Here is a 15029-nt window from a genome sequence, read left to right as displayed (position 1 = left end):
ATACAGGGTGTCCCAGAATTCGCGCCATTCCCGTGAATGACATGTTCCCTGTCCCGAACTGTGCCGTAATTCGCAAAAAGAATTGTCCAGGCTTTAACCGTGTGAGAACTGGAAGGCGATTAAGTTGACCAATAGAGAGGCTGCTTTTATATCCGAACGTTTCTATGTTCAAAGTTACCTATGCCAAGAACAAAAAATCGGGTAATACTAAAGTTGAATGATTTTTTTCCGAATCCCCCTCCGTCAACGAAAGGAAACAGAAGTGTGGTTATAAATTTAATCATTTTGACAATTGTTTGTCATAAACTGTCACGAAGTTCATCACTGACCTGAAGAGACGCTTCTGCGCCAAAGATGACTGATTAAGGTACACAGAGACAGAGACGTTTACTTTAAGGCAAGTAGCATGGGACAGAAGTTATTTCTGCTGCCATTCTAGTTAAATTGTGTTTAACTGGGCTGTACATGTCATAAGAGAAGCTGTTTCATTTCATCGTAGGCAAATAATACATTTATTACTATTCTACATAGAGTAGCTACCGAAGAGCAGGTATTAGAAGTCATTTTCTTAGAGCCCCGTGAATAATCGTCGGCACCCAGACCAACAAGTGTTTCACCGATTGTTACATCGAGCAAGTGAAGATGGATCTTTTCAACCTAGTCGGAAAGGCCGTGCTGGGGCTCCACGGAATGTACGTGTGGGTGCTGAAGAGCAAGTGTTAGAAAACATGGAAGCGGATCCTAGGAGAAGTGTCCTCTATGTAGCGCAAATGAGTGGATGCTCAAGATCGACCACTCATCGTACCCTTCAAGAGAGAATACTGCATCCTTACCATTACACGAGAGTGCAGCATCTGCGACCAACCGACTACCCGCGACGAGTACATTTTGCTCAATGGTTTTTGCGACAAAATGAACTAAATCCTGATTTTTCACGGCGCATTCTTTTCACCGACGAATGTTCATTTTCCCGAGAAGGAATGTTTAATGCACACAATTGGCACTTCTGGGCACACGAAAATCCACATCTCACTAGGGTGAGAGCGTATCAGGAGCGATTTAATATTAATCTATGGGCTGGAATCATTGGTGCTACTGTGGTAAAAATTTTAATGCATCTGATAAAATCACTAAACTCCGTTCCTGTTTTTTAGGTGGGGCCGTTTGTGTTACCTGATCACCTTAATGGGGAGGCATATGCTAATTTTCTACGACTAGAGCTTCCGGCGTTGTTGGAAGACGTTCCTTTGAATGTACGGCGGAATATGTGGTTTCAGCACAACGGCGCTCCTCCACATAATTCGATACTTGCACGGCGAACATTGAAAAGAGTCTATCTATCTATGTTAAATAATATACAACACAACATAATGCGACGAGCTAGAACTGGCATTGAAGTTAATGGTGATCATTTTGAGCACATTTTTTAATAACGTTACAGTACAAAGATTCCGGCCCATAGATTAATAGTATTGCTCTTGATATGCTCTCACGTTAGCTAAATGTGGATTTTCGTTTGCCCAGAAGTGCCAGTTGTGCGCATTAAATATTCACATGCTGGTCAAGGAGCCGATGATTGGGGAAAAGACCTGTATATTCGCACACAGCAGTGGCTGCATAGCGTTTACATTCTCCATAAATTAACATCATTTCCAAATATTCTTTATACTAGTATGAATAAGACATCAGTGACTTAGTGGTATTGGTACTGATTTGTTTATAGTTTGTATTGTTCTTAAAAAAAAATGCAACTACACGATTTTTGTTATAATTTTTATTCGTATCTTTTCACTCTCTAGAAAGTACTCGCAACTTTAAAGAAACTGTTTTAAATCATCATGTGCAACATCAATATTATTCTTGAATAAGTCTCAGTTTTCAGTATCTCCCCCACATGATTGACACCACAGCAGATACCTATGATCTTAATACACCAGAGAACTGGAGTCTCGTCTCTTTTTTCGTTGCTTAGATTAGGTATCAGCAACAAAGCTGTTCAGTAAAAATTGATACTGTTTATTGAAAATCATAAGCACCGATTAATCAAAAGCGATATTTATGTTTTAGTACACTAAATAACGTTCTTTGAATGGACATGCGGTACTCTTTTTTAGAAATAACGATAAACTTAATATCAGGGATATGATGCAGAGTAAATTCTGAAAATGTACTAATTTTCGTTAAAAATAACAACACATTACTCACGGGGCTCTAAGAAAATGACTTCTAATACCTGCTCTTCGGTATCTACACTATGTAGAACAGTAATAAATGTATTATTTGCCTACGATGAAATGAAACAGCTTCTCTTATGACATGTACAGCCCAGTTAAACACAATTTAACTAGAATGGCAGCAGAAATAACTTCTGTCCCATGCTACTTGCCTCAAACTAAACCTTGACGTCTCTGTGTACATTAATCAGTCATCTTTGGCGTAGAAGTGTCTCTTCAGGTCAGTGATGAACTTCGTGACAGTTTATGACAAACAATTGTCAAAATGATTAAATTTATAACCACACTTCTGTTTCCTTTTGTTGACGGAGGGGGATTCGGAAAAAATTCATTCAACTTTAGTATTACCCGATTTTTTGTTCTTGGCATAGGTAACTTTGAACATAGAAACGTTCGGATATAAAAGCAGCCTCTCTATTGGTCAACTTAAGCGCCTTCCCGTTCTCACACGGTTAAAGCCTGGACAATTCTTTTTGCGAATTACGGCAGAGTTCGGGACAGGGAACATGTCATTCACGGGAATGGCGCGAATTCTGGGACACCCTGTATATAAGAGAACTGATAAAATAATATTTTGCTTTTTATATTGTGGGCAGTCAAGTTTAAAATTGAATGCCTATAGCAGATAGAAAATTTCAGTTACAAAGTTTAAACAACATGAAAAGGTTTCTCATCACATCTCATTTACAAACTCTTTGATACTGAATACGGGCATGTGTTTTTTTTGTTTGTTTTGTTTTAATCTCCATAATTACGTACTAATAAGAGAAAAACCTCGTCGCATGTAAATAAAACGAGTACGATTCAATTAGTAATGTATTTATTCAGGGAGGGAGGTGTTTACGTTTTTACAAATTTTTTCAGCCTTTTAAACAGTTACCGCCAAAAGAAAAGCATTACAGAACTTGTATGCGGGATATTTTTTTCTCGACTCACTGCTCAAATCACTGAACGGAAGCAAATTATACAATGAATGATTATGTAAAATAAATTCTGTTCAGGAATATTCTAAAATTGATACCAGTTTTAATAGAAATGAATATAACAATAACTTTTTTTTTCTTTTGGAGTTGCTTGCTTCCAAAATGCAGTAATACAGGGCTTTCATTAATGCTTGACATCTAGTGGGGCGCACATTATATTTATAAGTTGGTACTACTGGCAGTTTAGTTGACGTATTAGAATTTTACGATAAAGCAGTAGTGATGCGTAGAAAGTACCAACTGATTTTCAAAATGCATGGCTTACTAAACTCAAATCCATAAGGTTGTAACCACTCCCTAGTGTAAATTTTTAAAAATTATTCAGTGTAAATCTGTCTTTTAATAACCTGGTGACATATTTGGTGACCTGTCAATATAATGTCAGTTCATTCATGTATTCGCGACACATGATTACGTTCGACTTCACTGCAATTCTTGCACTCCTGCACAGGTTATTTCATAATTATCATTGTAACTTGTCGCAATATTGTAAAAACTGATAAACAATTTTCAATAAAAACAGGATAACCTGAGTCTTCATGGTAATTATAATACAAGAGCAACGATAAATACAGGGTGTCCCAGAATTCGCGCCATTCCCGTGAATGACATGTTCCCTGTCCCGAACTGTGCCGTAATTCGCAAAAAGAATTGTCCAGGATTTAACCGTGTGAGAACTGGAAGGCGATTAAGTTGACCAATAGAGAGGCTGCTTTTATCTCCGAACGTTTCTATGTTCAAAGTTACCTATGCCAAGAACAAAAAATCGGGTAATACTAAAGTTGAATGAATTTTTTTCCGAATCCCCCTCCGTCAACAAAAGGAAACAGAAATGTGGTTATAAATTTAATCATTTTGACAATTGTTTGTCATAAACTGTCACGAAGTTTATCACTGACCTGAAGAGACGCTTCTGCGCCAAAGATGACTGATTAATGTACACAGAGACATCAAGGTTTACTTTAAGGCAAGTAGCATGGGACAGAAGTTATTTCTGCTGCCATTCTAGTTAAATTGTGTTTAACTGGACTATACATGTCATAAGAGAATCTGTTTCATTTCATCGTAGGCAAATAATACATTTATTACTATTCTACATAGAGTAGCTACCGAAGAGCAGGTATTAGAAGTCATTTTCTTAGAGCCCCGTGAATAATCGTCGGCACCTAGACCAACATGTGTTTCACCGATTGTTACATCGAGCAAGAGAAGATGGATCTTTTCAACCTAGTCGGAAAGGCCGTGCTGGGGCTCTACGGAATGTACGTGTAGGTGCTGAAGAGCAAGTGTTAGAAAACATGGAAGCGGATCCTAGGAGAAGTGTCCTCTACGTAGCGCAAATGAGTGGATGCTCAAGATCGACCACTCATCGTATTCTTCAAGAGAGAAGACTGCATCCTTACCATTACACGAGAGTGCAGCATCTGCGACCAACCGACTACCCGCGACGAGTACATTTTGCTCAATGGTTACTGCGACAAAATGAACTAAACCCTGATTTTACACTGCGCATTCTTTTCACCGACGAATGTTCATTTTCCCGAGAAGGAATGTTTAATGCACACAATTGGCATTTCTGGGCACACGCAAATCCACATCTCACTAGGGTGAGAGCATATCAGGAGCGATTTACTATTAATCTATGGGCTGGAATATATCAATGGTACTACTGTGGTAAAAATTTTAATGCATCTGATAAAATTATCACTAAACTCCGTTCCTGTTTTTTTAAGTGGGGCCGTTTGTGTTACCTGATCGCCTTACATTCTCCATAAATTAACATCATTTCCAAATATTCTTTATACTAGTATGAATAAGACATCAATAACTTAGTGGTATTGGTACTGATTTGTTTATAGTTTGTATTGTTCTTAACAAAAATTGCAACTAAACGATTTTTGTTATAATTTTTATTCGTATCTTTTCAATCTCTAGAAAGTACTCACAACTTTAAAGAAACTGTTTTGAATCATCATGTGCAACATCAATATTATTCTTGAATAAGTCTCAGTTTTCAGTATCTCCCCCACATGATTGACACCACAGCACATACCTATGATCTTAATACACCAGAGAAGTGGAATCTCGTCTCTTTTTTCGTTGCTTAGATTAGGTATCAGCAACAAAGCTGTTCAGTAAAAATTGATACTGTTTATTGAAAATCATAAGCACCGATTAATCAAAAGCGATATTTATGTTTTAGTACACTTAATAACGTTCTTTGAATGGACATGTGGTACTCTTTTTTAGAAATAACGATAAACTTAATATCAGGCATATGATGCATAGTGAATTCTGAAAATGTACTAATTTTCGTTAAAAAGAACAACACATTATTCACGGGGCTCTAAGAAAATGACTTCTAATACCTGCTCTTCGGTATCTACACTATGTAGAATAGTAACAAATGTATTACTTGCCTACGATGAAATGAAACAGCTTCTCTTATGACATGTACAGCCCAGTTAAACACAATTTAACTAGAATGGCAGCAGAAATAACTTCTGTCCCATGCTACTTGCCTTAAAGTAAACCTTGACGTCTCTGTGTATATTAATCAGTCATCTTTGGCGCAGAAGCATCTCTTCAGGTCAGTGATGAACTTCGTGACAGTTTATGACAAACAATTGTCAAAATGATTAAATTTATAACCACACTTCTGTTTCCTTTTGTTGACGGAGGGGGATTCGGAAAAAATTCATTCAACTTTAGTATTACCCGATTTTTTGTTCTTGGCATAGGTAACTTTGAACATAGAAACGTTCGGATATAAAAGCAGCCTCTCTATTGGTCAACTTAATCGCCTTCCAGTTCTCACACGGTTAAAGCCTGGACAATTCTTTTTGCGAATTACGGCACAGTTCGGGACAGGGAACATGTCATTCACGGGAATGGCGCGAATTCTGGGACACCCTGTAGAAACGTGTTTTATCTTTCATCTGTAGAAAGAATGCCACCTGCTGTAATTTAGACTTGCAGTCGATACGTTTACGAATTACGATAAAATGAACCCAAAAATATTGTGGTCACGAATGAAATCAAATATTGGGCTGGTAAAAAAACAAGGTGAATTGATTTATTTATTGTTGCTGCTTCATAAAAATTACTTTACAGATGGGGAATAACTGACATATTCAGAATTTGTTTAAATTATTGTACATGAGCATGGTACAAGGAGACATGGTATAGGCATCCGATGTACCAATTTAAAAATGGTCTGCGCATCCATTTGTGACGTTAGGTGGCATCAACGACCTTGTGATTCTTGTGAGCTTCGCTAGGGAAGTCTAGGGAATTTCAGCTTGAGTTGTCATTGCTCTGTCCAATACGTCAATTAGTTGTCGGATAACGAATTGTATTTTAAATTTCGCGCTAATTTCACCCCACTTGACGTCACACCCGATGCGTATGCCTATACCATGTCTCCTTCTACCATGGTACATGAGTATACGTGATAATTATATGTGTGGCTAACTATGACTCGAAGGATCAGCTCTCTCGACTGAAATGATCAATCTCGCGAGCAACACCAAAATTGTCTATAATGGGTAGATCACCTTAATTAGTTGCAATGGATGACCAATTTTTCATCAAAAAAATGGGACACCAACAAGTCTTTAATGTTATGTTTAATAACTCTAATATTTGGTACTACTTATTATTTACAAAATGTACAAGGGATTTGGTTGAAGGCGATAGGTCTGGCTATGCTCCTCCGTCCTGACGATTTTAGTGGTAATAATGAACAAAATGTAACTTCACAAAATTCAGAGGCTAAAATAATAGGTATGTTGAAAATAATTTGACGGCTTATTTAAACTTACTGTTACAGGAGTGGTTAGAAACATTGGGAACACATAGACCAAATAACCAAAAAGCAATTATTTTTCTGTTGTTAACTTTCTTAAATCTGAATCCCATGGATTTTAATACTCAACGTAAAGTATTTAAACTTGCTGTATATTCTGGATGTTCTTTCGCAAAAATAAACAAATCCTGAAGAGTAAAAAACTCATTTTTTTTGTTTTTGTCAAATATACGGTAGGTTAGATCTTCTTTAAGTTCCAAATTTGAATACCACTGCGATTTTTGTTTTGGTTTCCACTTTGCTTCTTGTAACGGTTCTCCAGATTGGTGTTGGGTTATAATTTTGTGGGCTTGACATCGAGAACACTATGGAAAGGATAGGAATTAATGATAAGTTTACAGGGAAAGTATGCAGTGCTTGAATTTAATGAGGGACATTTAGTTGTATTGTGTAGGATATAAAGAGTGGGTATAAAACTTGAAAAGACAATGTTGTACTAAAAAGCGAGATATACACTTTCAACTTGAGATAGTTAAAACTAAAAGTCCTTCGACATACCACCATGTTGTAATAACATGAAAAAAGTTCCGAATGTCGATACGTTACTCTCATAGTATAGTACTCTCTTTCCATGGTATAAGAATAACTACATACTGAAAAGATTTTTACAAGCTTGAATTCAAGTTCTCGGGAGGATGCTTGGGGATAAGCAAGTTTCAATTCATTGTGGCAGTTGGCAAGTGCCATTTTCATCTGCTTATTTACCACAATATGCCGTGTCGGTACCATTTTTCAATGGTATGGTTTAATAACAAACTGTGAGATATTTAAATAAAACTCTCTCGTGCGTAATTGTCAAATTTTGACATATGCGCCGCTACCAATCTGTTCATGTGAAAAACACCATTGGCTGTAATGCCAACCTTACAATTTAACGAGTGGTTACAACCTTATGGATTTAACTGTAGATATCAAACATTAATGAAAGCCTGTACAAAATTTACAATAGAAAAAATGGGTAATATGCTTGTCCTTTCGTAAAGTCGTTCATTATCTAAAATTTTGATTAGAATGAGAGACAAAATACGATAAAAGCTACCAGAGAAAGAGGAAAAATTCAAGGAACGTTTGTAAATATTAATTAAAGGGAAGGAATATAGGCCAATGTAGGTTTTTAACAAAGTTCTTGCTAAATTTTTGGATGAACCTACCATACGATTGAAAAAAATGTGTCAAGCGTGCTTTGGATTTTTTTTATTTCCGTATGATAAGTGTTATGTTTATATTTTGAAGTTATGTAAATCAATGTCAACTTTTGCAATATTTAAAGGGGTTAAGTTTAAGCATGGCCGACTAGTATAAAGATTATGGCCTGTCCAAGAGGTATCATATGTGTTGCCATCTATTAATAATTACACTTAATAATTTAGCAAAATTTTAATTTGATTTGACATTATGAGACTTCAAAACTTGTAATGGTCGTTTGTTTCGGTATGAATGCCTTTGTGCCTTTCAAAAAGTGTTAATAATTCTTTTGTCGTTTTTGAATTATTAATAGATGGCAGCACGTATGGTACCTTTGGACAGGCCATAATCTTTATACTAGTCGGCCATGGTTTAAGTTGATTACTACAAACCTTTACCATTTTAGACATGTTTTAAGTTTCTTGATGTCGAAATAAGTCTACACATATTAAGAAAAAAAAGGCATAATATATTTTTTTTATTCGTTGAGAGCCAAGAAGACGGAGCTTAACTGCAAAATCCTTCATTCTCTACGAGAAATTAAAAACATGTTTGTGTGTATCGTATTCAAAGAATACTATGTATGTTAAGAAAAAAATAAAGCCAAAGGTTAGGTCCCACCCATATCCGCCCCGATCTCAATTCTCAACTGTGATGGATTTTTCATTCGTTGTCATACAGGGCTTAATTGCAAGATCCATATTTGTCTACAAGAATTTACCATTTTAAACATGTTTTAAGTTTCTTGTTCTGAACAAACGGCTACGTATATTTAAAAAAAAAAGGCGAAATATAGCTCGCCCACCCGCCCTATCTCAATTATGATGATTTTTTTTAATCGTCGAGAGCCAAAGGAGCGGAATTTAATTGCAAAATCTTTATTATTTCTCTACAAGAAATTACCATGTAAAACATGTTTTTGAATATCGTGTCATTCAAAGAATACTATGTACATATATTAAGAAAAAATTAAAGCAAAAGATTAACCCCCACCCATACCTGCTTTGATCTAAATAGTAATGAAGTTTTTATTAGTTGGCAGACTTGGGGGCGGAGTCTAATTGCAAAATCCATATTTCCTTACAAAAATTTACAATTTTAAACGTGTTTTAAGTTTCTAAGAATAAAAAAAAATCATCACAAGTGAGAGGAGGGGGTTATATTTTGCCTTTATTTTCCTTAATATACATAGTATTCTTTGAACAACACGAGACTCAAAAACATGTTTTTAATTTCTTGTAAAGAAATAAGTAGTTTGCAGTTAAGTTCCGTGCCCTTGGTTCAGGGCGAATAAAAAAAAATCATCACAATTGAGACACGGCGGGTGGGCGGGCTTACGTTTTGCCATTTTGTTTTAATATGTGTAGACTTCTTTTTTTCAAGATGAAACATAAAACATGCTTAAAACAGAAAATTTGTATAAGGAAATATCGATTTTGTAATTTGGCTCCGCCCAAAGTTTATAAATCGACCTTCATTCTGTATCATACAACATCGAATTGACAGATTTTAATAACGTCAGTCAAAAATAATGACACTACATACCAACATTTTCATTATTATTGTTATTATTATTTAATAAAATCCAAAGCACACTTGTCAAGATTTTTTTCGATCATATGGTACCATAAGGTTAGAAGTACCGGGTAACTCGTGATGATTGAAGCAAATTTTTGTGTTGGTAATTCTGAATTATTGGCAGCAATGCCAGTGTGTCAGTTCGAGTTGACACTTTTCGCATACGAGCGCGTAACAAACGGTGGTGGAAAGATGGCAGGTTGTCAACCTTACAAAAAATCCCAAACATTAATAGGCACTGGGTATTTTTACGTATGGAATTGTGAAAATTTTCTGTATTACAAACATATACCGTACGATGGAAAATGAAGGTGATTTAGAGTTGGCTTTGGTAAGCTTTGGGTGATCAATTGGATGTAAATCAGTGTCAACATAACCTTTAACTAATCATTTTTTTGTCGCAGGGTGTTCATTTAAAATATAACTGACAAGATTAATATTTAAAAAAAGAATTAAGGAAAACTGTTTTATTTTGCGTAAGTTAAATAAACTAAGATAATTTGTACAGTTATTCAGTCAGGAATCAACAGAAATCAGCTTATATTTAAAAAATGAAATAAACCACATACATGGAATATTTGAAACTGCTTACTCTAAGCAACAATTTTGTTTTTAATTTTCAACACAATTGTATAATAGAAGTACATAATATAAAAATTGCATTTATATCGCCCACCTGACATGGCAAATTTTATATGAATGTTAAGAATGATAGGAAGGTAGTGAAGGTGGTAAAACACTAACGAAAATTTGATTACGTCACCTCAATAGTATGTATAGTAATTGTCGTCGAAATTTTATAAAATAACATACTCCTGTACTTGTGCTTTATGAATCCGCTTTGATTTTTTTTTACCTTAGACATCTAAATTTTCGCAAAAAAAATCAAATTGCATAAAATTTTATACTAGCTTGTTCACAAAAACTTGAGAATACGATACTGTTATTACTATTACACTACATCTAATTGAATTGATGACGCCATCACAAAATTTTGTTATGAGGAAAACTCACTCGTACTTTAATGAATTGTAACTTATAGGGGTTATTATAACAAAATAAAATTCTCAAAGTTAAAATTTATAATTCATCAAAGAACCTGTACTTTTATTGTACTTCATGGGGGAGGAAAGTGCTGTTGAAATAACCTTAAACCAATTTTTTTAGTCAAGATGGTGCGCAACCACTGTCTTATTTAAAATATACAGTCGTTTCCAAAAAATTTCGGACTAGATGAACAAATCAGGTTCTCATAGATCAATGAAAAGCAATGGGAATATGACTTTCATGACACATCCGACACTCTTTTGATAAAAAAAAAAACCAAATGTCTAAACCACGGTCCTAGAAGTAGATAAGGTTGGGGGACACTTTTGGTTTTCGTAGTGACAGGTCATGGGGAACTGAAATTAATTTAATCCTTTTTTTTGTCATTTAGGTATCTGTTCGGATGGGGTTAAAGAGATCTTTCTTAATAACTAGTAAACTTACATTCGTGTAACACTTCTGTAGAAATATAGTAGAAAGAAAGCGTAGTCACAAATAAATTCCAAGTTTCTATTTTTCAATCTACATCATTTGTTGAATTGTTGGGTGGTTTTCAAAAGTAAAAAAATTGCGTAAAGTATGGCCAAGATTCTTCTAATGCTAAACAACGCAACTAAAAAGTTCATTCTAAATTTTTGATCTAACATGCTTCGAGTTAATTGTTGAAAATTAGTTGAAACATTGGATGTGTTTTGCAGAAATCTATTCAAATCGGCCGGGAATATACAAACATTAGATACAGCAGTGATATGGGCAGCACGTTATCTTCGTCGGCAACAAGTGGTTTAGGAAGTACGACATCACTGTCGAGTAGGTCTTCCACGTCGTCATCACTTTTCCCGGTTTCTACAAATTCTGTGATTTTGAGGGGAGAAACGAAGAAACCTCCTCGAGCTGTGTCAGAAATTCCATTGCCTAGGTAAGACCATTGGACATCATCTTAGCAGCTGGTTTTGTGAACGGTGGTGTTGTTGCAGGCTCATTTTAGATGTTGAGTGTCATGTGTAGTGTAGTAGAACCGTTAGCTATTAATTGACGATTTTGATCCTTGGTGGCACCTGTAACCAAAATTTGTAAGTTTTTTCGTAAAATTGTATGTTTTGTTGACTACAACTGGCATTTCTCCGCAGTCATATTCATGATCATTTCGAATTGCCACTTTTAAAATCGTCATTTAACATTACATACATGTGTACAATCTAACTCTGTTGTTTCTAATTTGTGTTGCCAAGGTTTTGGTGTTGTTAATGTAGGACGTACGATTAACGCCACTAACGTAGATGTCGTTGTTGAGATCGGAAATATTTGTTGCAGACCGCCTGAAGACTTGGTGAAACCAACTCTGTATGAGAACATTCCTGTCAGCGAACGGAAACATTCGGGAACATCGAGTTCTTTGGGTTGCCCCGTGCCACCGCCGCCTCGAAAGGCAACGTGACGTAAACGAACATTTAATTTCAAATTTACTTCATGTACCTTCTCAGTGTGCTAGAAAAACTTATCAAGTCAAATTACATATTATATACAAGAAGATGCGTACATTGTTCAAGAGCCTAGTTAATGTGTCATTGTTATGAAAATGCCAGTATTTATGACCTGAAGAGTTATATTAGTGTTACTTGCCCACAAAACCAGCCCTATTATAAGTAACACTACCTTAAAATCCCAAGATTTTATTTTTAGAGCACAAAGTTGTATATATTCAATATAATATCCCTCACTTGTATGTTATTCCGAATCTCTTGGATTAACAAATGTTTATGTTATGTTTTATTTGCCATTCGTTATTAGTTAATGTGCTTGTATTCAGCCTAAATGTTCGTTATTTAAAACGATTCCACTAGACCTAATGGTAAGTATGTTTAAGCCAAGCTTACTTTTTATTTTCATTTCCAAAGATCACTGATAAAATCTAAGCTTAGTTCGCAAGTCGTTGAGCGATTTTTGTGATTATGTTTAATTTTAAGTAAATTTGTGTATTTTTATATTTTTGCTAAATTATTTATACTTGAGGCACATTTAGTGATACACCTATTTGGACAGGTGGGATGCTGTTTATGTTTATTATTACCACCTGTATCAAATGCAGATTTGACAATATTGTATCTTGTATTAAATAGAATATTTGCATTAAATAATTTAAAAGCGACCTTATTATTTGATGTTATACAATAAACTGGTGCTATGTTTGCTTTTTCTGTTACAATAAGTATACTGTCTTAGTCAAATCAAAGGTTTTGTCAACTTCCTGTCTACAATATATGTTTAGAAATCTGTTGTTTTATACACTTCTTAATTCCTGAAACGAAAGTGCAAATTACTCGTAGAGGTAGAATGACAGGAAGGAGCATCCTCATTGTACTAATGTTAAAGATTTACTGTCACAAGAGCTCCAGAGCCATTTATGACCCTTTCCGTACTACAACAAGAGCGGTTGTTCAACAACCGAGGATCAGAGACGGTGCAAAAAATGGCAAAAAAAATAATTTTAAATTATAACATTTTTAAATGCTTTTCATTACTTATATCAGATTGCCTAAATTTGAATGGAATCAAATCAAAGGTTCTGAATCAATGCAAATATTTGAATATCACGAATTTAATAAAAACAACGAAAAATGTGAATTAAAGTAATTGGATGCAAATACACAAGTTATTACGGACGTGTGGCGGCAAATTCAAAATTATGGCAGTCAACAAAAGAACAAAATTTTAATATAAGCTGTATGCAGCGGCAGAGGCACCAGAGCGCTATAAGAGAGTGGCGATCGAACTATATCAATTTCATTCTAGTGCACAACAAAATTACCCAAAGGGGGCGTTTTTGCATAAGCGGTGTTTGGGGCTCCTGGTCGTGGCTGTTCTCTCTCTATTCTACCGCACTTTCACGGTCCTTTTCCCAGAGTGGGAGAACGTTAGATTAATTTAACTGCCGTAAATGAACTGTTTGCAATCTTGTGTAGGATATTAAAAAGTGCTATAATGTAACACTTAACTAGAAGCATCCAGAAACCTTATTCATATATAATTTGATAAACAAAGGATGAGTCCTGACTAAATGAATCTAATCTCATGAAATCTTCTAGCAAGTACTGTATCTAAATAATCTCCTGACTGTTAAATTGTATTAGAACCAGTTAACGATTAAAATCCTAACATGAACTGTGAATTTACAAACAGTAAAACAAAATTCCACCACGTGTTGGCGTCGGTCAAAAATTCGCATATTTTTGCTTGGAAAAACCGCAAGAATTGACTAGTAAAGTGAATGACGCGCGAAATTTGAACTCAGTTCATAACACGAGACCCGAATTTCAGTTCCCCGTGTAATCCTTATGGGTGAAATCGAGGCGTCATTTTAACGCTTAAATTCTACCATTAAAGTAATTTTCTTATATATACCACTACTTGTACCATTAAGACTGATATTTTTACTGTTGATCTTGATACCAAACACGAACCGAACCGGTGGTATTTAATAAATATTTGAATTCAACTTTTACCACTACATTTGCCTCGAACGTATGTCGCACAGTGGTTCATACTGCCATTGACTTCCCCCTCCACATAAATGGCTTTGATTTTCACATGCTAGAGATACGGCTGTGAATTTAAAATAATACATAAAGGAGATCTCATATTTGCAAATGTTTTCAATCAATTGCCAAATTTTGATTTAAGAATCATCATCAATCCCAAGCATTTTTCTTTTCACACTTTTTGGTAGAAAATGAAAAACTTAGCATTCGTGATTAAACCTTTTATGTACAAGAAAAAATCACTTTCATTTTAGTACGAATTGGGTCTGAAACACCCATTTAAAAAAATCACAATTTAAAGACCAATTTATTTCAAAACAAAAAAAATATATTCTACAATAAAAAATTGCACCGCCTAATGCAAAATCTGATTCACTTTTGGTGAAAAACTGACCCACAAACTGTTATATTGATGGGCCATTTAAATAGTCCTCGGACACTAATAGTTCTTCAACACTGTGAAGTAGATTTTCTTCAGATCTTTCTGGTTCAGGGCCCAATAGCCAAAGCAGTGCTTCGCTCCCATCAGTTTGTCGTAAGCTTTCATAAAGTTGTACCTCAACATCAGCTGTTTTTAGGTTGACTTGGGGATTAA

The 15029-nt window shown here is 35.2% G+C and overlaps 1 protein-coding gene and 1 long non-coding RNA gene across 11 annotated transcripts in view; one reads left to right on the top strand and one right to left on the bottom strand.

The window, feature by feature from the left end:
- The window catches only part of LOC135122764 (tyrosine-protein phosphatase corkscrew), a 41266-nt gene extending 28097 nt beyond the window's left edge, over nt 1-13169 (top strand). For 4 of the 10 annotated variants that reach the window (XM_064047176.1, XM_064047179.1, XM_064047178.1 and 1 more), the window contains 2 exons: nt 11594-11814; nt 12210-13169. In XM_064047176.1, the coding sequence (XP_063903246.1) occupies nt 11594-11814; nt 12210-12333 (345 nt within the window). In that variant the 3' untranslated portion in view covers nt 12334-13169. Of the gene's footprint in view, nt 1-6; nt 1101-1154; nt 5547-6162; nt 7233-11593; nt 11815-11872; nt 11969-12209 lie in introns of those variants that run through there. The other 6 variants (XR_010279455.1, XR_010279459.1, XR_010279458.1 and 3 more) reach the window with 6 other exon arrangements.
- On the bottom strand, nt 6829-7994 carry LOC135122770 (uncharacterized). Its single transcript, XR_010279460.1, has 2 exons — nt 7584-7994; nt 6829-7521 (listed from the first exon to the last, which is right to left on the bottom strand). It is a non-coding gene; the product is annotated as an uncharacterized LOC135122770 (long non-coding RNA).
- Nucleotides 13170-15029: the final 1860 nt, after the last annotated feature.

This window comes from Zophobas morio, unplaced genomic scaffold (assembly GCF_036711695.1).
Source record: "Zophobas morio isolate AGI-343-1 ecotype UQ-CSIRO unplaced genomic scaffold, CSIRO_AGI_Zmor_V1 ptg000005l, whole genome shotgun sequence".
NCBI classification, from domain to species: Eukaryota; Metazoa; Arthropoda; class Insecta; order Coleoptera; family Tenebrionidae; genus Zophobas; species Zophobas morio.
Note: the sequence above shows the minus strand (reverse complement) of the source record. Positions and strands in the feature narration are given on the sequence as shown.